This window comes from Hylobates moloch, unplaced genomic scaffold (genome assembly GCF_009828535.3).
Source record: "Hylobates moloch isolate HMO894 unplaced genomic scaffold, HMol_V3 SCAFFOLD_5, whole genome shotgun sequence".
NCBI classification, from domain to species: Eukaryota; Metazoa; Chordata; class Mammalia; order Primates; family Hylobatidae; genus Hylobates; species Hylobates moloch.
In genome coordinates this window covers 129462111-129489003 of record NW_026652280.1, presented here as the reverse complement: position 1 = coordinate 129489003, position 26893 = coordinate 129462111, and the positions used below count along the sequence as shown (strand labels likewise).

At 35.3% G+C, this 26893-nt stretch overlaps 1 protein-coding gene across 1 annotated transcript in view; it reads right to left on the bottom strand.

Moving 5' to 3' along the window:
* Positions 1-26893, bottom strand: part of DPYD (dihydropyrimidine dehydrogenase) — an 870422-nt gene that overhangs the window by 213805 nt on the left and 629724 nt on the right. The window contains exons 17-18 of the mRNA XM_032155293.2: positions 5143-5263; positions 4052-4171 (exon numbers count right to left, since the gene is read on the bottom strand). Coding sequence (XP_032011184.1) covers positions 4052-4171; positions 5143-5263 — 241 coding nt within the window. The remainder of the gene's footprint in view (positions 1-4051; positions 4172-5142; positions 5264-26893) is intronic.

The following is a 26893-nucleotide window of genomic DNA, read 5'->3' as shown; positions in this document are numbered from 1 at the left end:
GAAACAGAAAATCTTAAAAGCCATCCTTTATGAATTATTCAGAAATCAATAATAAAGTTTATAAGTCCTAATACTGAACAAAATGTGTTCATCGTTGTAATTGTATAAGTTGATACATAATTAATAACTTCAAACAAGCATTCAAAATTCGAAGTTAAGAACAAGAATTTCCTTTCCTTTGGTGAAAATAGAACAAATTTGACAAATAAAATAATTTAAAATAATAAGTTAGTTTTTCAAGCTTGTGGGAAGTAAATTATATTGAGCCTAAAGTGTCTATCATTATTTCAATTTAAGTGCCTTCTGCACTCTTTCCTATGTATGTGAATGTGCATGTGTTTGTAAGTGCAACACACAAAATATATATAGGACAATGAAATTCATTCGCCATTAATAAAAAAAACGTTAAAAACACAAGGAACAACAATAAAAACTTCAAATGAATTTGCCCCATTGAAAAATGCTTGAATACTTTTTCTCCCGAAGCACCTGTAAATGAATAAAGGTTATCCTCATGAAGTCAGCTGCAAGAAAGACATCTTTAGTTTATGCCATGCAGGACTGATTCTTAACCAGCTCTCAAAGAATCTTACCCACAGGGAGGATTTCATGTGAAAATGTCACACCACAGCTGGATAACACCATTTATATAGGTGATAGTAATCACTGATTTGGGGGCTATCTTAAGATGCCCTCATTATTTGGGAATGAAGTCAGAAAAAAAGGTTGAAATTTGAAACTAAAACAAGAAAAAAAGAAATTAAACTAGGAAAAATAATGAGTCACACACTCAAGGATGGAGTTTATAATTGTTACTGAGATTAGGGTTTTTTCCAATCAAATAAGTCAAAGAATTTCTTCTTCCTTTCCTCTCTCCAAACCCAATAAACTATTCAGCTGTGTGACGATACATGAATTAACTGCTATTTGATGCAACAGTTTTCTGCGTGGATTCTAGAAAAAGGAAAGGTCTTAACAACTTAGTGTTAACATCTACACTGTCTAAAGAAAGGTACAGAATTCTTTAGAATCAACGGTTTAGACAGAGTACTTATATGGTGGAGAGCTGAATCAGCCATCCTTGTTTGATAAAAAATATTTCTTTTGGATACCAAACAAGATTTCCTTTTCTACTGTTCTCACGATGAAATCATCTGGTATATAATTCAACTTTTTAATGGAGCAATACTATGACGTATTTCTCCCATAATTGAAATTCAAGTTTATAAATCACTTTATTATGAGTTTGTTTCATATATTTAAGCACCCCCCAGAGTCTAATCATCTGTAGATGAATTAGAAAAATTGTTTCTAAAATAGCAAAGCTGAGGATAAGACCTTGGAGTGAGGTCCTAATTTGCTCTCTTGATGTAACTTTTAAGCTACAGCAGGTAGAAGTTATCTTTCTACAGTCTTATTGACTTTTTTATTTAACAAAAGAGACCTCCCTCTGAAACAGTAACTCTCAAAATATTTTGAAGTTAACTAAGTAAAAAGTGCGTTTTACATTATGGCATATGTAAGTGTATATTATGTGTATAACTGAAAAAGAAGTTTGGCCAAACAATACTTATCCCAACTATATGCAAAGCATTCTGACATTTCTTATTCTATTTCATTATTTAAAATGTTGATTACAGTTCACTAAACTTGACTGCATAGTATACTCATGAGTTGGGAACCAACCTTTGAAAGACATTGCTCTCAAATCCAGGTTACTTATATCTGAAATAATTCCACTGACATTCCTTAGCTGAGATCCTGTTTTCCCAATGCAAGTCACTGTCCTTTATTAGCTAACGCATTTTCTCTAGAAGAACATTCCTGAAATGTGCCCATTTTTCTACAGCAGGTATACTACTCCAGGTGCCTCACTATTTCCGTATTTAAACAAAACATAATCTTCAAAGAGCAGAAATCTTATTCTGAGAAAAATAATAACAACTGAATAAACAGCTAAAGAATATATCGAAAGGGGAAAATATCCTTCACTGGCAATGAAAAGTATGTATTGTGTTCAGGCGGCTATCCAAAATTAAACTCTACTTAGTTTTCACTTTTTAAAAATCTGATTCATGCAGCGCCTCTGAAAGCAGACATTGCCATGCTCTGAGAGAACACTTGAGCAGATATTAGCACTGTGCTATGGTAAATTTTTTAAAAATCTTTTAAAAATATCTAGCTTATTTTGTATAACTTTCAGTATTAAAGCAGCATTTGAAGTCCTGACAACCATATTTGATAAAACTCTCGTAAAATTTGAAACCATTATTATTTAACACAATTTTGCTAGGCTAAGTTTTGCTAGAACTCATACTGAATGTACTCTGTTATAGAACTTGCTCTGTCCTAAAATATATTATCATTGCCTATTTAAACTGCTTTTCAGATTCTATTACCTTTAAACTTAAGCAAGCATTGCTTTAAAGGAGGGAAACTATATTAATTCTGTCAATGTGGAGAAAGGCTATTTTCAAAACAGATTGTTTAATGTGAAGAAACTTAATATAGAACCTATTAGAAATGAGGTACAAGTCCTTTAAAATGTTAGGGATTTTTTTGTTGTTTAAAATGAAAGTTCTACCCAGGCTTACCTAAGCTTATAGCCCAAGTGAATATTTATATATGAATTTATAAATCTTAGAAATAGAGTTTTATGGAAATGCTAACAGGCCCTGAGGTATGGCTGAGCTTGTTTTCAGGTACTGCTATAATTTCCAGTGTGTGTATGCTTAAAGACTGCAACACAAAAGACTTTTTCTAATGCTGTAATTTTGTAGTTTTATTAGACTGAGTTATAGTATGGGAGAATATTCAGAAATTGCAGCTTAAATGAGAAAACGTGAATGGTGTTACTTATATAAAATACTACTGCAATAGTTCTTTTTTATTAATTTTTAATGTTCAGCACCCTCTGTGACCTCCTTTATTCTCTTGCTGTCAACATGGCAGGGTGGAAAAATTGAAATGGGCTGACAGAAAACATAGCGCATGTTACAGCCCAACTCTGGAGTCTCTTGACTCTCTTTCTGTGGCACATGCTAATACGGTCCACGTTATTCTGCATTACAATAATATTTAAGGCCCTGTTTGATAGCTCCTGATAAAAGTGAGCTGTGTCTGAAGCCTGAGCAGGTGCTCCTCGTCAGCCTTCTTCTTTCTGACATTGTGGGAATGGCATTCAATTAAAGGCAGAATATAACCATTTTTGTTCCTCATGGCTCACAGGCATACTTCATACTCTCAAAACAGAATACCTCAGCATGGATAGAGCTTTATTTGTGTCTGTCCAGTCTCTTCCAAAAGCACATTTTGGTCTGATTCAGCAATGCTTTTCTTGAACAGTGGGGCACTGTTACGTTATGTATATTTACCACTTTCTCTATCACCAAGGAGACTAATCCCAAACCAGTACAGCCAAGAACCTTACAGCATTGTCTTTGCAAGACCAAGTTCATGTTGTCACAGTCACAGAGTGCACAGGGCAGAGATACTGAACAGGACCTTGAGATTAAAACCTCTCTTTCTTTTTCAAATTCAAGCATATGATGATGAGAAAGAGCATGCAAAGGTGTGAGGTCTGCAAATGTCTTGTCAGCTGATGCTTCATTCAGTGTTTTAATAGCTTGTTTGGGACAGTTGGGACAAAGTTTTTGAAGGTAGATGTCTAAATTCTAGGAAGAATGGAAACTAGTCCAGACCATGAAAAAGATATTGTAATGAGGGTGCCTATATTTTTCTCTCAGAGGACCCTCATATTAACCCTTACTAGTAAGTGGCAAAAGAACTGAGAGACGATGAGAAATTCTTAGGAAAGCATGGACCACAAGATAATAGAATTTGTGTAAGACCTTATCTTGATATTCTCTCATCCTGTGCTGTCACTTGAGCTTTCATATTCAATCTGTTCTGTCATAACTATTAGGAATATTGATCAGCTATGAGTTATAAGAATTTGGGATCATAAAGGACACAAAACTCTTTCAACATGACCTTCTGATTTTTCAGCAACCTCCAAGAAAGCACACTGCAAGAAGTGGGCAACACCTACCAGACACTCCTCCATATGTAGTTCGCTTTGCAATCCCCACTGCTGGCCAAGGTGTGCCGTCAGATTTTAATCCCATCAGACCTGAGACAGTGTTGGTGGCTGTAACGCCATCGGCACCACCTGTGAAAGACACATCAACGTTTTCATGCAGCTCTTATAAGACACGATAGTTAAAACCCATTCAAACCCTCACATCCCAGAAAAATGCATTCTATTTTATCTTGAGAACATGTCTTCTCCTCAAAGTTCTTCACTAATTTAACTCCTACATTTATGTTTAAAATTTTAAACATTAAAGAAGTTTTAATTACCACAACTTTACTTTCTCAATTATTTTTTTTTCTTTTTTTAAATTTATTATTATTATACTTTAGGTTTTAGGGTACATGTGCACAACGTGCAGGTTTGTTACATATGTATCCATGTGCCATGTTGATTTCCTGCACCCATTAACTCGTCATTTAGCATTAAGTATATCTCCTAACGCTGTCTTTCTCAATTATTATACAGACTTGTTGTTACCAAATGTTTTGTATTTGGTGTTATTTTCCAGGTAATTTACAATGTCTTTGCAAGACAGGGTGCAATTTCCCTGGGATGGAACACAAGCATGCATGATTTTTGTATTCAACAGATATTTATTGAGCATGTGTTTAAGGAAGTCAGCTAGGCCCTATAAAATATGAAGAGAACTCATAAGAAATTTCACACTGTGCAAATTGAAATTTCTTTTTTTTTCTTTTTTACTTCATTAAAGTTTAATATATTGAATTGTTACATTATGAGGTCATTTATTTTGGACGGGTTTGCTGTGACTGTGTTTTTTGTTCTTATAATGTGTGAAATCAGTGTTTATTAGGAAAAACTATAAACGATCTTGTGTTTCCAGATCAAAGTTCATGGTCAATTTGCTAGCATGAGTCCAGGTGTAAATCTCCTGTGTTTGTGGGATCAAGTGCTCAATTGGAAACGTTTAAAATTGAGACAAAAAAATATACATGTGTTTGTAGGAGAAGACATACTTGAGTATGGCTACATTATGTGGGCCAATATTTACAGTAGTGGGCAACTGATTCAAGTCAAGTTCTTACCTTCCTTTGCAGCTCTTGCGATGCTCACAATATCAGTGACATTTGGGGTCAGCTTGGCAAAAAAAGGAATCTGAACAGCTTGCCTAACCCAGCGGCAGATGTTCCGCACCAGCTCTGGATCCTGTTCAAATAGGTCGGTTAAATATAGAACATAATTAAAGAATTGTGATCAAAATGTGTACTGGAACAACAGCAAAGCTGGAGACATGCAAGACAAATCCAACTTGACAATGAGCTACATGATATATTTCTCAAATTCCTCCTCAGTATTACACCTAGACTCATTAGGGAACTAAGGTTAACACACTTCAAGTGAACTGCAAATTCATCACATAAAGGTTAAATTCCTCAAGAGAGCTTTTAGAAAATAAAATTTCAAAGAACAAAATGGAAGACAGTGCTTCCCACTTTCAGTTAAATATTATCAGGAATGAAACACAAACTTTTGATGTTAAGTACAAGAAACATTACAAAATTTCTAGTGATCTCATTGGTTTAAGCAAAATAAATATTTAAACTGCTGACTCTCAAGTGAATGATATTAAATCTAAAGCTTGTTGTTTTCATTATTAGACTTAGTCTTGACGTGTATTCAAAATAAAATCTATGACTTCATCATCAATCTACATGTGATATATAGTATATGCAAATATGGAATAATTCAGCCTTGTATTATACATGAGCTGATCGGTAACTTTAATTTACTTTTGTAAATGTTACCAAGATCTGTGCAGCATTTTCAGCACTCACGTACTTGAAAGAATTGATCAAAATGACAAAAATAAAATAAAATATCAAATGCTCATTTTAAAAAGCAAGACATAGACATTTCCCTGTGCCTATTTTCTGTGATTTTCCAGGCTTTTATTTTCTCATGGGGCAAGTATCATTTAGAGGGCAAACACCTATCCTTTCCAGTGAATAACTTAGCTACAGTACAGTAATGTTCTTTGATTTCAACACACACAATAGTCCTTTTTTTCATTACTTTTAGTGCAAAATTTATTCTGACAGGTACTGATAATGTGCTTTGATAAATTACCTTAAAGTATGCAATAGCAATTCATTATTGAACTTGGTAATATTATGTTAGCAAGTTAAAATGTTTTTGAATAAAAGAAAAACCCAGACAAATACAGTCATATATTTAAACTACGAAATAGTAGGCAAGCATATCATTTGTAATTAATATTTTTATATGGAAGAAAGTTGCTCTTTGCATTTTAACCTTTCGAATTCCTTTAAGATGAGATTTGTAATGTTATAACCTTTAGAAAGAACCTTTTCACTTAGGTTTAATGTGTCTTGATCCATCATCCTGTATTACTCAAAAAGTTATGCATTTTTGTGCTAAGATACTGCAATGAGGTAATTTCTGTTGATTGTTATCATCTCTATTAAGCAAAACTTAATACTTTTAAAAAAAAGTATTTGGCTTGGCTTATTCTCTTTTTAGAACAGTAATTTCTTCATTAAACATAAATATTAAAAAAGTACTATATGGAACGCTCTACAGGGCATAGTGTGCATTATGAATAGTAAAATGTGGAGACTTAGCTGTACAAATTCTAACTCATGAAAATGGAGATCTGCCCCTGCCCATGCAATGCTCATGAAATATTTATAACCGCTGCATTGGTATTATGAAGGCAGTTGCATCTTTGTGACTTTCATTTCTAAGTTATGAATTTCCATGGGACTTAGCCTAGAAATGACAGTAACTCTAGATGATATGAATTGCATGTCCTTTGTGGAAGCTCTCTTTAAGGTAGAATTTGACAATAATTTAAAGATTCACTTGAATAGCATAATACATGGAATGTATCCTGGTAAGAATTACTGAAACAAACTTGAAATATTATTTGGTTCCAATACAGTAAACATTAATAATCTGATATAGGCTTCTAAGTGGCTTTCAATACTATTGACCCCCATGCCATAATAATTTACTTCGAACATTTGTCAGACATTTTTTCTGATTTTCACTAGGTGACTGCTTTAAATGACTGCCTCTTACCCATTGCTTAACAATCTGGAATTTGTTCAAAGTTTTTCAAATTCTTAGAAATACATGGGTTTTTTTTGGTTAGCACTGTTTACTTGAATCATCTGTCTCTATTTTGAGATACCATAATTTGACCCTCCATGAGTAAAGTTGACAGTGTTCACATATATTTTTCTCATCTTCATACTTAGGCAAGCCAGCTGCTGACTAATCATCACAGCCAAGAGTAAGTACAATTTGGCTACCTGAAAATTTTAAAAACAACTTCTAACCAAAATTACCATAAAAATTAATGATTGTTCTATAAATTGCAATGTTTTGTTTGACAGGTATAATAGAGAATATTCTAATCCAACTAGAAATGTGGTGAGGTCAATAACATCATGAAATGAATCTATATACTTCGGGGAATTCAAGAATAGACTGTAACTATTTATATTTTCCTGGTTTCTTCACAATTTTGATATGAATGTTCAAGATCTAAAAGCAATTAATAGTGTTTCTACATCTTGACCTTCTCAATTTCCAGTGATAGCATGAGATGGCTTTGCCTTTTGTAACAAGCCAGTTTTTAGAATCTTATTGAAATAAATAAGTTTTAGACAATGTCTAATTCTTCCCCAAATCTTTAGGATCAGAAATATACAAAAGTACTCTTATCTCTCAGACAAATCAAGAGTTTACCATTACCAATACATACAAAAAGAAGAAGAAGAGGAAGAAGGAAAACAAAAAACAATTATTGACTGCTCTATTTCTGGGCACTAAAAAATATATGTTGTGTCAATGAATAAGGAATGAGTGAAAACTTGGCAACTTGGCATATTTTCACATTATTTCCTTCAAAATATAAACTATGTCTAGATTTAAGAAAAACCCAGATATATTTTATGATAATGTCTAAAAGCATGAAATGTAGGAAGACTACTTTACAAATCACTGGTAATTCTGTGAAAAAGTGATGAATAATTAAGCAAAATAGAATAGCTTAACAAAATTTTAAAATGTCTAATACACAAAAACGTCTACCTAGATCACAAAGCCTTTATTGGTGCTTTCTAAAGGCATTAACGCTTCTCCCTGAACATGATTTGCAATCTCTGTCACAGTAGTTGTTTGTCTTTGTGTGTGTGTGTGTGTGTGTGTGCATGTTCTTCAATACCTGTTAACCCTTTTGCTATTCAATGTGATCACCAAAGAAAGCACTGAAGCAATGAAATGATTTCCTGTGATGGATGTGTATGGTATTATAAGCAGAAAGACACTTGAAGCCCCTAAGAGAATGAGTGACAGATCTAGGGAGCAAATAGTGGTCTTGAGGATACTACGTAAAGTGAAGGTGCCAGAGCAGACTTGTGAAGTGCTGAGAAAAGTTTTGATAAAAGCAAGCTAGAGGCAAATTTGGCCTATCTGAAAATTTTGATGAAGTACAGCCCAGTGTCTGCCTGCAACTAATCTTATCAGGAATAGATTCCTATGAAAATCAAACAACAGTGACAACACAACTAGAAAATGTAATGCTGAGGAATGCAGATTACTTGCTGCAGTAATGTCCATTATGCAAAACTGGTTGTTTTTAAAGCTTAATTTCTAATCTGGGCCACAAGATAATAATTTTTAATTCTAGTAACTACTCTGTATTTAGTTACACATTAAGGGAGTTCTATAAATGATCCATCCTGCTGCTTTTGAGACCCTGAAGATGACCTCTTCATTGTAGAGCGGGCATTTCCACCAATTACTTAGGGCATCAAATCTCACTGGTTTCATATCCTCTTCAAAGGAATAAGCACTACAGAATGAGACTGAGAATTTCCTGATAAGCTAAATTACAAGTGAAATTTTGACTTGAAGAAACCTTTCTCTCCCATTTACCTAGTAATTTTGACTCTCTACAATTCATTTCAAAATGACTTTCTTAGAAGCTGGCATTTCAATAAATCCACTGAAAAATTTTACCAGTTATAAAACGTTTTTCGCTAAGCAACTCTTAAGTCTTATTTCATATGACATTCCAAGAGGTGGCTAGAATTTTCATTACATCCATGTTTCTGATGGAAAGAACTGGGGCCCAGAAGATCAATCTGAGTACCAATTTCACCTTCTTAATTTTCTTTCCCATTATCATGTCCTAAACCTTCATCTTCTTTGGCAAAATTGCTCCCTAAAGTGAAATTCAGCTATCAACTGTAAACTAGAACTATAAAAGGCTTCTACTTCACTTATTCCTGTAAGACTAGAAGTAGCTGCAAAACAATGAGCAAAAGTGATGTATTATCCTTCTATGTCAATAAAACAGGACAGGCAGTCAACTGTTCCAGGTACAATTATAATATTAGTGAATGCAAAGATTATGTGTTAAAATGGAGATGTTTTTATTAACTTTTTTTAGCATGTGTCCTTCTTGCATCTGTTTTCCTGACTTAAGTATTCTAATGGTGGTCCAACCACTTTGGAAATTAGTTGTGCAGTTTCCTAAAAAGGTAAACGTGGGCTTACTAATCAACCCAGAAATTCAACTCTTAATTATATATACAAGTGAGGTGGAAACATATTTCTACATTAAAACATGCACATGAATACTCATAGAAACTTTTTCAAAATAGGCCCAAATTTGACATAACGCCAATATTCATCAATATGTGAGTTGAATAAACAAAATTGCTGCATATCCGCGCAATGAAATATGACTCAACAACAAAAAGAAACTAATGAATCATGCCACAACTTGGAATTAATAAAACAAAATGATGCTGAGTTACAGAAGTAGACATTACATGCATACATTTATTGAAATTCTGTAGGAGGAAAAACTATGAGTATGGAAAGCAGAGCAGTGGTTGCTGAGACTGAGAATTAGGCATGGAGGAGGAATTAAGTGGAAACAAGTATAAGAAAATTTTTGAGGGTAATGGAAATGTTCCATTTTCTTTAAAGGAAAACTATTGATATATTTGAAGATATTAAAATTAAAATGTTAATATATTTAAATGAAAAGACAAGGCACAAAGTGGGACAAGATTCTGCAGCACGACTTATAAAGGAGTAGTATCCAGAATATATAAAGAACCACCTGCAAATTAATGAGAAAAATGGGCAAAACTTTAACATACTTCATTCAACATAACATGCTTCACTGGATTTCATTCAAGATGAAATCCAAATGGCCAAAAAATATATGAAATGTGATCAGCCTTATGAACACCTTTCACATTTTTTCCATATAAGGACAATGCTCATTTAAACCACAATGTGATGCCATTATATATCTACCAGATTGGGGGGTTGGGGGAAAGTCAATACACCCTGGGGAGAATGTAAATCAGTACAAGAGTCTTTGGGAAACAGTTTGGCATGATCTAGGTTCCACTCTTATGCATATGTCCTTTTAAAGATGCAAACTCCAGAATACATGTTCAAAATATCCATAGTAGCACTGTTTGAAATAGCCTCAAAGTGGAAAAAATCCAAATTGTCCATCAAGAGTAAAATGAAAAATAAATGGTGATACAGTCAGACAACGGAATAAACACACTAGAGCTACATAACAATGATAAGGATGAATCTCATAATGCTTAGCAAAAGAAACTAGTCTCAAAAGTATACAATATAATTTGATTCATATAAATTCCTTAAATAGAAAGTAAATATGGTCTTTAGAGACATATACATGGGTGATAAAACTACAAAAAAAAAGCAAAGCAAAGAGTAGGGATGGTGTTAAAGTGGACAGAGAGGGTTGTGTTAGGGAGGGACATATAGGGAGCTTTTGAGGAGTTGGAGATGTTCTATTTCTTGACCTGGTGGTCACATGGTGTGCACACTATGATTTGTTAAAAAATATGTATGTACGTGTGTAGGTATCTGTTTATACATGCATACATATATGTTTCATGTACGTTGTCTATATTCCACAATAAGGAAATATACAAATGACCAGCAAATATGAAAAGACATTGAATCTTGCTAGTAATTAGAAAAACAAAAGAATAAACATGATCACCTATCATGATTTGCCGAAAATGTAAAGACTGATAATATCCCTCTTTGCTGAGGTTGCAAAGAAACAGGCGTTCTCACAGGCTCTCAATAGGAAAGTAAATTAATAACTCCTTTTTGAAGAACAATGTGGCAATATGTATAAAAATGTAAAGCTCATCTTGTAAGTTTTAAATTCCAATTCCAAATATCTATCCTAATGAAATTCACACGCACTCAAGACACGTGTACAAAGATGTCTGCCGTTCACTACAGCACTGTTTGCAGTAGTGAAAAAAAAGAATAAATGTCAATATGGGAAGATTTGTGAAAAGTACTATAATCCATACAATGAAATACTATGCAGCCATTAAAAATAAATCTTTATAAACTGACATGGAAAGACATCCAAAAGACATTAAGTGAACAAAAGCAAGACACAGAATAACACGCACATAGCCTAATCCTGTTTTTAAAATATAAATATGTACATATATTTATATAGAGGTCTGAAAAACAGACTACGCATTTACGCTGTAACCTGTTAGCAGTGATTACCTCTGAAATGTTCCATATTTTGAATGTGGTATAATCGGGTATAGACATTTGCCAAAACACATCAAACTCTACACTTGTGTGTTCATGCTAATATAGGTAAATTATTTCTAATATAGATAAATTTCGGCCGGGCGCGGTGGCTCACGCTTGTAATCCCAGCACTTTGGGAGGCCGAGGCGGGCGAATCATGAGGTCAGGAGATCGAGACCACGGTGAAACCCCGTCTCTACTAAAAACACAAAAAATTAGCCGGGCGTGGTGGCGGGCGCCTGTAGTCCCAGCTACTCGGAGAGGCTGAGGCAGGAGAATGGCGTGAACCCGGGAAGCGGAGCTTGCAGTGAGCCGCGATTGCGCCACTGCACTCCAGCCAGGGTGACAGGAGTGAGACTCTGTCTAAAAAAAAAAAAAAAAAAAAAAATTTCATCTATTATTCTAAAAATAATTCTAAAGTCACTCAAATATAAAAAGAAAAATGAAAGAAAGTGGCATTGTAGGTAATGTGGGTTCTACCCTTTTGGCAAATATTTATTGACTATGAGGCACTACAAATTTTCCATGCTGAACACTAAGATGAATGAAACTAGAGTCCGCAAGGAAATGCAAACCAGGCACACAATAAAATGGATATTTGATATTAAGTGTCACAAAAGACAAGACATTCTGAAAGTGTTCTAACATTTCAGCTTATTTCAGAGCGTGTAGCACACAACCTGACACATAGTAGGCATTCAACAGTATTGCTGAATTGATAGAGCCTACACCACACAAATTGACACTGACTTTCTTATTTCTATGTACTTGGAGGAAAATTGAGAGTACAGTATACTGGGTCCAGGATAACCTAATAGACAACTGTTTTAGGTACTATATTGGATAGTACAGATTTAGAGACATGTAATATGCTATCCCCGTTCTGTAAAAACATAAACCAAAATACTTTACAGTCTAAGGGAGACAAATGCATACAACAAACACATAATGTGATTATAAAATGTTGTAACTGTATACACCTGGAATGTGTACATGTGTGCCTGTGTACGTGTGTGTGTGGCCACTTTCTTGTGCCTTAAGTAGAAGATGACATAGACCCAATTGTGTGTTCTCTCCTCCCCAGGCACATAGCCTTCTCTATTCTGTTTCATTTCAAGTTTTTTCTTATTTCTCTCTTTCTACCTGGAATGCCCTTCATTTTTTGTCCCTTGAATAATACCCTTCAAAGCAGACCTCCATGACAAATCCTTCCATCCCACTTCAGCACAGGACGGATTAGTAAATGACTGCCTCTTTAGTGCTTCTATAATGTTTCTTTATTACTGCATTTATCACAGTGTTTTATAGTCATCTTCTCTGTTTAATAATCAATTTCTTTCTACTAGACTATTAGTCTTTTAGAGGATGTATTTTACTCTTTTATCCTAGCAAAGAGCCTGGTACATGAAAGACAGTAAATACCACGTTGAATGAAAGAATGAAGAACTTCTAATTGCATACCAGCTTTCCATCATGAACCACAAAACATTTGCATCTCCTCTTCCATGGAGCCAAAATAAGCTGGAGACACAGGATATTAGCAGCTCTTACTCCACGAGCCAACTGAGTTTGAAAACAGTCTTTTGATGCTCTCCATCAGTGAGCTAAAATACTTGGAGAGAACTGTCCCCTACTGTGGCCTGGAAGTCCACGAGAACCCACCTGAGGGCCCAGGCTGACCACCATCCTTTCTGTCTGAACCTTGAATATATTGAGGGCTTTTCCAGAGTTTGTACCTCTGACCCTGACCCTGCCTCAACTCCCAGTCTTTAGTCCCTGGGACCTTGAGGGGAAGGGAGATGCTGTCCATATTTTTATCAGCTAAAGGGAACTACATTCCTGTTTTGTTCCTTTAAATATCATTTCTGGTGAATATAACTTAATGATTTTTTTTCTTCCTTTCAGACAAAATTTCCCTAGTGTACCATTCCTCTGACATTCTTAGTGTCAATGCTCCCCATTTCACTTAGTCTCTAAAGCTTTTTTTTTTTTTTTTTTTTTACAAATGGACAAGAATTGCCATACACTACTCACTGTTCAGTTAATTCCTGACTGCCAGCGTTCTTTCAGGCACTATTTTAATTCTCTGCGAGGACTCTCAGATTCTCTCCACCAGCTCACTTCTTACTCTCAAATGGCAGTGTTAATTGTAGAGATCAGCCCTGAAAGCTGTTCAAATTTCAAATCTCCTCTGCCACAATTTGTCCCTACGGAATCAGATTCAGATTTCATAGAATTATCTTGCTTCTGCTGGCTAATCCCAACAGGAAATCCACGGCCTCACCTGGCCATGGTAATGAAGTTTGAGAGGTACCTGCCCAAATAAACAGATCAACGAACACCTTCTGCCCACAGTTTCATGTGCTATTCTAGACACTGAGCCTCTCAGGAGCACTGTAGTACTATTGCTATCTTAATATGTAAATACCTTGTCTCTATTCCAGGAATCCCATGTTGCATCAAAGAAATGGAAGCGGGGCTCAGACCCTGTATGGTAGAGGGGGCTCTGCAATTTAAAGGTTAACTTTCTGAAATGTTGAGGAGTCGCATAACCTGTCACGAGAACTGATGAGTAGATATGCTAAAGTAATTAAGTTATGAAAAGGTCTTAGAAAAATACATGCAGAAGCAGGCAACTGCAACAGACACAGACATGAACCACTCAGATCTACCTTCAGGAACAGACTCTGGCCCAGCTGCAGGAGTGTGGTGAGCTGACTGCCTCTAACTGCTTCCTCCTTTAGGTGTGCCTCACTTTTAAACTGGGGTCATGCTTCTTTCAGGGAGAACACAGTGAATGATAGCAAAACTGTAGTACAAGGGTCTAGCTATTTCTGGTGAATGTGGGACTCCTCTAATAGGCAATTTTTGTCCTGAAGCTCCCTACTGGGCTAGCAAAGATTTTTCTTGTGTCTGTATCAGGGTCCAATGGCTCCCCTTTTCCAATTTTGCTTCCACTTTTTTCCTTTCACAAGCATTTCTCTCCAATAAACCTTTTGCCCTCCTAACTCCCTCTCTGTGTCTGATTCCTGGAAGACTCAACTGACACAACAGTTCTTTACTTGTATGAAGAATTCTCCCTGTAAGATTAGGCTATATTCTAGGAAAGTCAAAGAAGAAAAAAAACTTGCCCCAGTGACCCCAGGACATCTCACTGAGAGGAATTCAAGAAAGCTACGCTGAATCCAAACAAATCTCTCAAATTTCTTCTGAATTCTAGTTCTACCCTTGGCTTGACAGAACAAGGTCTCTTGGAATGTCCTGAATACAGTTAAGCCTTGTTGGTGACATACCCAGCAATAGCCAATATATGCTCAGGGGAAAGAAAAGGCCCAATACCAGGAAGCAGGGCTAATTTTTTTTCCTGGAAAAAGACTGCTTTTAGGGACATAGTAGGAGACAATGATTGAGTGACCTCTGCAGAAAGACAACTCAGAGACATCCTTAAAGAGTTTGGACACTCACTTGATCTTTTGATTCAGAACTTGCTCAAACTCACTATTGTGATGTGGGACTCTGGAAGCGACTATGCAGAAGCCCATGGATAAAGGACATGATGCCTTTGTGTCCGCAAGACAAAATTATCCATCAAGGGAGGATGGCCAGAGGAATCAGTGTATATGCTAATACTCATTCCAATTCTTTGTCTCTTACAGATGCAATCAATGACAGACCTCTTGAAAACATCACTGAGAGGCTGGGCACATTGGCTCATGCCTGTAATCCCAGCACTTTGGAAGACTGAGGAGGGTGGATCACTTGAGGTCAGGCATTCAAGACCACCCTGGCCCACATGGCGAATCCTTGTCTCTACTAAAAGTACAAAAAAGGAAAAAAACAAAAAAAAAACAAAAAACCAGGCATGGTAACACATACCTGTAATCCCAGCTACTCAGGAGGCCGAGGAATGAGAATCCTTTAAACCTAGGAGGTGGAGGCTGCAGTGAGCCGAGATTGCATCACTGCATTCCAGCCTAGGCAACAGAGCAAGACTCTGTCTCAATAAAATAAAATAAAATAAAATAAAATAAAATAAAATAAAATAAAATAAAATAAAATAAATCATTCATTGCGAGGTCAGATGAAACTTCTCCCAGGTGTGTTGAGCCTCCAATGCCCTCTGTTCTGAACTGTACTCCATTCTAATGTCTGCTTTAGCTTTCATAATCCATTCTGCTTGTTTGAAGTCTAGTTCTCCCTTTCCACTATCTGTATTCTACATTTCTAGACTTTATCCGTTGTTCACTTCTTTCTGGATTGGATCCCTCTGAGCCTCCATGCCTGCCTGAATTGATCTGAAGTTGCCCACCTTGCACCCATACTTGATCCATGACTTGTCTGTCACTTAGGGGCAGCCATTCCTTTCTGCCTTATAATGTTTTTCTTTACCTATGGTGTATATTCCCAGGTCTATTTCCCTTGTCTTAGCTTTTATCATGTTTTTTTCTAAAACCAAGATTGACATAGGTTCCATAGGCCTATCTTCATAGGCAAACAAAAAACTCTTCGAGAGCCATACATTGGCCATATTTCGTGGTAATTAGGACACCTCCAAATCTTCTACATTAAAGCATTTCAGAATAGTTTATTCTTTTGTTGAAACCTTTATACCGAGCCAAAAAATGAGCTTGAACTTTCTTTATGTGTGGGATATTATTTATCTTTAAATTAAAATGGTAGTTTTATCTACCATACAAAAAGGATGTCATCCATAGTTTGCTTATTAATGAGGGTATGCAGCATAATTTGGAAGATCTTAATGTATGGAGAAACAGGTCATGCACATATTTTCCTGATACCACCAGTAGGTGTTCAAAATTGTGGACCAGCTGAGCCAAAATGAACCCCAGCAGGTTTCCTAATCATTGCTTAGAACACATTAAAAAGACCTCAGTGGGTTATGAAATATAGGCAGCTGCTTGCCCTACTATGTATGGATTCATTTTGGATAAGGGCAAGTGTGTATGTAAATGTATAATAAGGAGTTTTTATTCTTTGCAGACTTCAAGCAGTTTGGCATTTGTTTTCCTAATGCAAAGCATTAGTGTAAACAGTATAACAATTGATATTTTATACATCTGTTGGTCTATTCACTTAGCTTATGTATTTCAGTGCTAGACTTAGAAAACAACCACAAGCATAAAACCTCAGTATTTTTATAATCCCATATAGAAGTGAATGATTAACCAACACAGGGAGGAAGATAGTGTGGGGCAGCATTCTGCCCTGGATCACCCACCATGCTGATACATTTAGGATGAAGAGAGTCTAGGGAAGTCACGCTTGTGTCCTGGGAATGTTATGAAATCCAAGCAAGAAAGAATTACTATTGAGGCAATTTTAAATAACCTAGCAGAGAAAAACTGCAATCCCTTGGCAATGAATGGTTCCGACTAAGGAGAACTCATCCATAACGAGTTGGTATAGTTCTTTAAAGAATTTCTTCCCATTGCTGCTGTAGGAGCTGGAAAGAAATATCTAGGCCATTTTGTTTGTTTGTTTGTTTGTTTGTTTTTGCCAGCTCTGTGGACTGATATCCCTTTTTGAGCTAAATACTAAAGGAAATAATACTACGAAGAAAATACTGAAGTGGGTGACTTTGGTAGAAGTCTTTGGTGATAATGTGGGATAGAAAAGGCTTTAAACATGACCTTTTATAAGTGTGGTATTCACAAATTCAAAATGAAATTCATGGATACTGGATTTTATCTAAAATCTTTAGCAATCTTGAACCTAAAAATCCTTATCAATATATTTATTACACTCATGTGGTGGTTTATAAGCATACATGTCATAAGGGGTGTGTCTGTGTAAAAAGAGAGTTCTCTATTTTAATCTTTCAGGTGTCAAGGAAAGGAAACATGGCGAGGTTACCCCATTTTGGGGAGTTTATTACAACCATACATGGAAAAATAAAAAAGTAAGTGAAATGTTTTTGGTAAAGGAAGAGCTAGGCCTCTGGGGACTGGGACACCATCACTCATTTTGTAAGACATACAGCAGCTCTAAAGAGCAGCTCTTGTTTTCTTGTTGTTCCTTTAGGAATGGGTGTCTATTGTTTGAAGGATTAAAAACTCTGCAATACGAATACATCTGCTCTTATTTCTCAGCATCTCTTATTCCATTTCTACTTCTACTCACTTTCTCCTTTTTCCTATATCAGCTTTTTGGTTCTCCAATTTTTTTCAAAACTGAGTTGAATTTGGTTTTTCAATTCAATTTTTTAACTCTCTCTCTCTATATATATGCATATATGTGTGTGTATATATATAGGCATATATGTGTGTGTAAATATGTATGTATATATGTATATATACATATCATATATATACACATATCTATATCCACATATGTGTATATATACACGTATATATGTATATATACATATATGTATATGTATACGTACATATACGTGTACATATACATATGTGTATACGTATACACATTTATATACATATATACATATCATATATATACATATGTGTATATATACACGTATATATACACACACACACACATATATATACATATATATAAAATATATTTGAAAACAAATCCACAGAGAACAAGACTCAGTACATACAGTGTTCTTTATATTTTGGCTGTCTGAAATTTGACTTCCCTTCCTATTTGCAGGAAATTGAAACCATATGAAGCATTGGTAGGACACAGGAACTATCCCCATTTTGCAAGCCTTTGAAAAGAGGGTCTTACTCTTTCTACTGTCTTGCTACCAAAAAACCAGTCCACGATCTAGGCCTAGCTAACTGAAGATCCAGCCCGAAGTTTTAACCTCACAATCAGAAAAGTGGTTAAAGTGTATTCGTGGTAGTGTGTGGTGCAGCATCTCCCGACAGTATCCAATGATGGCAGTAGTGGTGGATATCAACCCTGGTAGAGGCTGTATTAGCTGGATAACTCTTGGTGTTCATTCTCTGAGACTTTTTGTTTTTTGCCCATTTTCTAAGCCTGCTGTTCCTGCCTTCTTTGATTCCGTAAGGCATCTTGTATCCCGCCAATAAATCTCCTTTCACTTCTGACAGCCAGTCAGTTTCTGTTGCTTGCAATTAAGAGTGTTAATTGATACAGGCAGTTGGCCACTATCCAGTGTGGAGTGACATTATTGCCTGGGTTACGGCATCACACTTCCTGACAAGTTGCTGACCTCTTTTTATTTAGTCTCCAAGTGGTTGTATTTTGCTCAGGGATACAGTATCTGGTCCAATAAATTGTGGTCAAGGTAGCCAGGACACACACTTTTATGGCAGGTGTATGCCAAATACTGCTTCTAGTTACTTTTCTTTAGAAAGGAGCTATTGGCCTGGCCGAGCAGGTCCTTAGTTTCATGGACTATGTGGAAATTACAAGCGTAAGGCATCAACTTTGTCCTCAAAGAACTTACAATCAAGTTATAGTTTCAGTTATGACACTTAAATTATGTCAGGTTCAGTAGAATATAAAAATGGCCTTTAGAATTACAATATATCTCTATTCCTCTATAAATCATTTAGCATTTTAATATGTCATAATGAGTAAGCCCTCATATAATTCAGGAGACCCTTGCAGAAAGAAGTGATAAATATCACCGAGATCCAGGAAAGCTTCATTTGAAATGGATTAACAGTGGCTGATTTCTACAAGATGTATATGTAGACAGAGAACAGTAATATAGTCCATAAGGGAAAATATCTTGAGGCACTGAAGTTAAATTAAAATATGATCTCCCTTTCATTCTCAATACCTGCATGATTACCAATTCGAAAAGATCTTTCATTTATCCCAACTCAACTTTACAGAAGTGCCTGAAGCCTACATTGTTGATAAAACAGTTGATGAAGTTTTCATGGGGGAAAAAAATCTTTAAACTGGTTGATGTACAAAGTCATATTAGTACTAAAACAGATGGGTATTTACTTTTGCAATATTCAACAAATGCAGAGTACCCAAAGGACTGCTAAATTTAGATAGTTTAAAACTTTGCTTTTTTTTTTTTCACTTAAAAAGGAACATACTATGGTGAACTTTGCTGGTTATGTAATTAACATCTAGAAGCCACAGCACCTAATTAGAATTTTACATCATCTGGGCAAAGGCAGCATCCAGCACTATAAAGAAGTCTTTATCTCATACCTTTCAAATTGCTACTATTCCTAGAACTTAACATAAAACTGCTAAAATCACAAATGTAACTCACAGATTTCTTACTGCTTTTTCCTTTTTTTGAAAGTGAATAATTTGTGGGAATACTGAAACCTTCTGAATCTGGACCAATGTCCTTAAATGAGCACTTGCAACCATCCTGCCTCTAACCATGAAAGCTTTACAGTCTTCATGGTTTAGGCCATTCTTGGTTTGGTAAAATAAACAGACATAAAAATGATCCAAAACAATGTGTTCTACTTGAAGTGTTTATGAAGTGAATGGAAACTTAGCAGTGGAGTGATTACTTTTTATTAACTTCTAGAGTGTGTATGTATGAGAGAGATGTGAGGAGACAACAGTGAAGGTGATTGTAGTTTGGAATCTTGAGGGATTCACAAAATCACTGGCTGGAGTAGAGCCTATGGAACAATGTATGACTAAAAAATACTTAAGAAAAGGTTCAAAAGCATAGGAATGCAAGGTATCACATGAAATGGGAAGGAAACTAGTGCATATGAAGGAAGCAGGGAGGAGACATGTCCACATGGTTCAGCTAGAGTTTAGGGTCAGTTTTTGAAAGTTTTGTGCCTTATCCTTTAGGCAATTAGAAAACATGGAAGGCCATACGTTTAATCCATGTTTCAGAAACATAACTCTTTTTTTTTAAATTTTATTATTATTATACTTTAAGTTTTAGGGTACATGTGCACAACATGCAGGTTTGTTACATATGTATACATGTGCCATGCTGGTGTGCTGCACCCATTAACTCGTCTTTTAGCATTAGGTATATCTCCTAATGCTGTCCCTCCCCCCTCCCCCCACCCCACAACAGTCCCTGGTGTGTGATGTTCCTCTTCCTGTGTCCACGTGTTCTCATTGTTCAATTCCCACCTATGAGTGAGAACATGCAGTGTTTGGTTTTTTGTCCTTGCGATAGTTTGCTGAGAATGATGGTTTCCAGTTTCATCCATGTCCCTACAAAGGACATGAACTCATCATTTTTTATGGATGCATAGTATTCCATGGTGTATATGTGCCACATTTTCTTAATCCAGTCTATTGTTGTTGGACATTTAGGTTGGTTCCAAGTCTTTGCTATTGTGAATAGTGCCACTATAAACATACGTGTGCATGTGTCTTTATAGCAGCATAATTTATAATCCTTTGGGTATATACCCAGTAATGGGATGGCTGATGGTATTTCTAGTTCTAGATCCCTGAGGAATCACCACACCGACTTCCACAACGGTTGAACTAGTTTACAGTCCCACCAACAGTGTAAAAGTGTTCCTATTTCTCCACATCCTCTCCAACACCTTTTGTTTCCTGACTTTTTAATGATTGCCATTCTAACTGGTGTGAGATGGTATCTCCTTGTGGTTTTGATTTGCATTTCTCTGATGGCCAGTGATGATGAGCATTTTTTCATGTGTTTTTTGGCTGCATAAATGTCTTCTTTTGAGAAGTATCTGTTCATATCCTTCGCCCACTTTTTAAGCTACCAATGACTTTCTTCACAGAATTGGAAAAAACTACTTTAAAGTTCATATGGAACCAAAAAAGAGCCCACATTGCCAAGTCAATCCTAAGCCAAAAGAACAAAGCTGGAGGCATCACGCTACCTGACTTCAATCTATACTACAAGGCTACAGTCACCAAAACAGCATGGTACTGGTACCAAAACAGAAATGTAGACCAATGGAACAGAACAGAGCCCTCAGAAATAATGCCGCATATCTACAAGTATCTGATCTTTGACAAACCTGACAAAAACAAGCAATGGGGAAAGGATTCCCTATTTAATAAATGGTGCTGGGAAAACTGGCTAGCCATATGTAGAAAGCTGAAACTGGATCCTTTCCTTACACCTTATACAGAAATTAATTCAAGATGGATTAAAGACTTAAACATAAGACCTAAAACCATAAAAACCCTAGAAGAAAACCTAGGCAATACCATTCAGGACATAGGCATAGGCAAGGACTTCATGTCTAAAACACCAAAAGCAATGGCAACAAAAGCCAAAATTGACAAATGGGATCTAATTAAACTACAGAGCTTCTGCACAGCAAAACAAACTACCATCAGAGTGAACAGGCAACCTACAGAATGGGAGAAAATTTTTGCAACCTACTCATCTGACAAAGGGCTAATATCCAGAATCTACAATGAACTCAAACAAATTTACAAGAAAAAAACAAACAACCCCATCAAAAAGTGGGCAAAACATAACTCTTATATATGTCTATGGGGTGAGAGTATAAGATAAGAGACCAATCAGAAAGAGAAGGTATGGCTAATGTGAAGCAATGTCAGTGAAAATCAATAATTTCAAGTGGACTAGGATGTTATTTTAAAGATGAATGTTAAAAAGTTTCAAGATAAAAAAAAAGTTTCAAGATAAAGACAAATCAGAGTTGAGGAATGAAAATTTAAAATTTTGCAGATCTCAATTGCTGGAGGATAGCAGTGTCATCAATCAAGTTAGGAAACACAAGAGAAGCAGGTTTTGGCAAGGGCTGGGGAAGGGTGAATGAATTTTAGACACATTGAGTTTGAGGTCTCTATGGGACAGCTACCTGAAAGAATCTGTCTGAGAGTTAATAGCAATCTGGATCTCAGAAAGGAGTTTTGGAAACATAGATTTGAGAGTCATTGGCAGAACTCTCAAATTAAACTCTAATTAGTAGATGGTGGTTGATGTCTTGTGAATGGATGAGAAGATGGAAGGAAAAGGGCTTAAGCTTTGGGATCATTAATACTAAGGTGCAGAATCCTTATAATGGTCAGAGAGAGAGGAGAACAACCAGGAAAAATATAAATGAGAAGACCACTTCCCCTAAAAAAGATGTGGATGAAATTATTGAGGTAAAATACTGCAGAGAAATGAGGTAGAATGAAGACTGAAATGTAAGTAATAGAACATACCACTCACAGTTATTGGCAACTTACGGGAATGTGGTTATAGACACCTAATAAGATGGAAGGCAGATTGCAAGGGGTTAAGAAATTAATATTTGCAAACATATAGTCAAAGAAAACTAACAATAAATTTAATTTGAACTATCAGAGCCTATAACTGTGCTTTACATAAAAGATGTATAAAACAAATATATCAATTAATTATCATTTTACAGTTCTCACAATTAGAACTAATGACATGATGAAAGAGATCATCTGTTATGTTACAAGGCAATAAATGCATGTAAAGATAAAGCGATTATAAGACATTTTAAAATAAATCAATTGTGGTTTAAACAACATCCCTGAATTCTTACAATGTGAAATCAGCAACTGTCTGAGACACCAAAAATGAACTTTGCTAATTAAACACATAATTGAGATCACAGGCCTAAATAGGACCTGAAGAAGTTCCCAGACAATATTAAAACTAACATATATACCACAGTTAATGATTTTCCAAGTCCTCTCACCTATTAGCTTTATGGTGCTTAAATCATTTTAGCTTTCTTATTTTCTTTCAAAGTATCCCTAGCAAGAGATACAGTAGACTCTGCTTCTCATAATATTTATAATCATCAAATTCCACTGAATATCTTTCTTATCCTGCTACAGATTAAAATCATATCTACTTGTCTTACCTTGAATGAGAAAAGAAACAAATATTTACCATAATTCATTCAATATTCCTGCATTATATTTTTCAAATGTTATTTTCCTGATTATAAAAAAAGTTCCTAATTATTGTGGAAGCAAATACCAACTTGAATAAAGAAGAAAAAACTAAAATTACTTATAATGAAACAACTTAATAGAAATAAAATTAAAAAGGTCTATTTCCTTTGAGTAAGAAAATTTTACTCCTTCATTGAGTAAATACACTGTACTCAAAATTTAATGCTTATCATTTTTAGTTATATATCCTTCATTTTTATATAAGGTGCATTCCCTATGTCACTAAGCTTCTTTAAAAATACTATTTTAACAGTCATATATTTCATATAATAATTTATAAATCATATAGGTACACCCTATTTTACTTAATTATTTATTTCTCAATTTTTGGATGTTGAGATTATTTCCAGGTTTTGTTATAAATAACATGGCACTAAATCTCTTCTAATGGGTGGTGCTCATAAATTGCCTTGCTTTTGATGCTAGGTGCTGTGTTCGTAGGCAAAACTTATATTACGAAAAGCAAATACATAACAATAGACATTTAGAAGATAAAACTTCTTAGAAGAACCGGGTAATCAACAGCTCTGGGCCTGGCACAAGTAGGAACTTTGATGCTGTATGTTAACACAGGGGCAACTGATGAAGGAGATATAAGTGGGTATTTCAGTTGATGCACGATACCCATCCACAATTGGTCTTCAAATCTCCTCTGTCCTCTGAGAGAGAGTAGAGTATACAGGGCTTCTATGTCTTGCTCACATACACATCTCCCCTCAGATAGCACATGCATAATTTGATTCATCCACAATGTATAATCTGAGCCTATACACCATAGAGATGCCTCTTAAGAAATAAAACAGTAATGCTACTATTTTATAGCCACGGTTATTTCTAAATAAGAAAGAGACAATAGCCTATGTAATACATCTAAATCATGGCATGCAGTGAAAACCAGTCACTATATAGCATGTTAGGAAAGTCATATTAGTCTACTTATGTTTAACTCCCAGGCCAGAGTTTATTAATGTTGTTTCCTCCATCCACAATATCCATCCCATTCATATCACACACACTTGCTCCTGTCCTTGAATGAATTAATTTACTCATTTACTTTTCCTTCAGATTTTACTCAGATTTTTGCCTAAATACTACTCGTTATATAACTGGATACTACGATAAAATTATTTGAAAAGTATCAATAGTGTTATAGGTATCCAAAAGACACATTAGTTAGAAAAGATAACAGAACTATATACTACTAGAAAAGGAAAAAATGGTCAGATTACATAAAATATAGGTTTACTTTTACAAAGTATACTTAAGTAGTATTTTGTTAATCATTTCAGAGTTACATATTTACTTTTATACAATTAAATGTACTTAAAGTATGCTGAAATTTTACTGTGATTATGTTGCAATCAATTATTATAGAAAAGTTGCGAATATTCAAGTTGGCCTTATTTGTATCAGCTCTTTACACCAAAGGGCTTTTTATTGTATGCTTTTGTTTTATTTCATATTTAATTAAAGCTAATAATTTGTTTAAAGTTTGATTAGAGAAAATATTTTCCAAGGTGAGTGAGAAACAACTTCTGAATATTACTTCCTAGATTTTTGGGCAATTTGGTAGGATGAACTTAAGCCTAAAGCACCTATTAAAGAAGAAGGAAAAGAAAAATAATAGTAAATCTGAATTTTGTTAAGATTTCATGAATAGAAATGAGCATTACAAAAAGATATTTCAGGATGTGGAAATGCTACCAATTTGAATACTGCATAAATTCATTTTTGTAGTGATGTCACTAACTTTGAATTATCCATATTCGAGTGGGAAGAGCCATTTATATTACAAGCATATTCAAAATAAAGTAACTTTCTCTTTGGGATGTAATCAGCATTACAAACGTACACTGCTAACATTCTTTATTTCCAGTATTTAATCCTGTACTAAAGTGATGTTTGATGAGCACTCTGTGGCTACTAATGGGTAAGGGTAAGAAATAATTTTGAGGCTGGGCGCAGTGGTTTATGCCTGTAATCTCAGCACTTTGGGAGGCCCAGGCGGGCAGATCACCTGAGGTCAGGAGTTCGAGACCAGCCTGGCCAACATGGCAAAACCCGGTCTCTACTAAAAATAAAAAAAACAAAATTAGCTGGGCATGGTGGTGTGTGCCTTTAATTCTAGGCACTCGGGAGGCTGATGCAAGAGATTCTCTTGAACCCAGGAGGTGGAGTTGCAGTGAGCCAAGATTGTGCCACTGCACTCCAGCCTGGGTGACAGAGTGAAACTCCATCTTAAAAAAAAAAAATAATTTTGAGTCCCCATGCACGAATGGCACACTAGATAAATGTCTTACCCTACGTTTGAACACAAATTCACAAAAGTGCCTAGGAACACTGAGAATTCCATTGGTATTTCTGAACCTAGATCTACTGTCCAGAGTCATACACCCTTCTTGTCCAGCTCTGCAAGTGGTAATCTGAAGTCTGAGCTGCTTCTCTACAATGAGGCACACGTCCTGTCTATTCCTGTAGTCTCTGAGTTAGTTCTGCTTCTGTTTTACAATTTAACTACTTTAAATGGGCCAGATTGCTTTTGGAAAATTTAAATGAGCTAAATAAAAATATACATGTATAAAACAGAGTTATTTCAAGTTTCTCACACATGCGTTCAATTTTTATTAAACACACACGCATATATGTATTTTTAGCAATATAATAAGGATGGTAGTAATATCAAAGTAGAACTAGGAATAGCATTACTATAGGCAAATTATTGAACTAGGAATTCTGAATTTGAAGGCTTGATGATTTCACTGAGTTCTGTGTCCTAGAAGCATCTTCATCTGCTCCAAGCCAAGTACTCTGTCTTCATGCTTGGGCATGAATACAATTCAAGATAGTTACCAACAAAATGATAGTGGTGCCTTGTCATGTGATAGAAACTATATTGCACTTTTTTGATTCCTGACATAGTATGAATAGTAATATAAATCACAAACTCTGGAACAATGAACAAAATGCATAGTCAAGTAAGTAAATTCTTTATTATTGTTGATGGATACATTGAAAAACACAAAAGAGGCTGAAATTAAAGAATCTAAATCTCTGAGAGTCATAGACTAAACATTTGCTGTTTCAACTATTTGTGAATGGTTGTAAAGAACATATTAATATGTAATTCTGTAAGAAACTTGAATCATGCAGTGAGGGTATGTGAATGGCTCACATGGCTGAGAATGAGCTGAACTTTCAAGAGCTTCTCCAGCTAGCCCCTACACTGGAGTATAGTCTTAACTCTTTTTTTAACTTAGTAGTTTAATTTTGTGAAGTTTTATTTAAAAGACCCCCAAAGAAAGCCAACTGCTAATTCTTTTTTTTTTTTTTTTTTTTTTT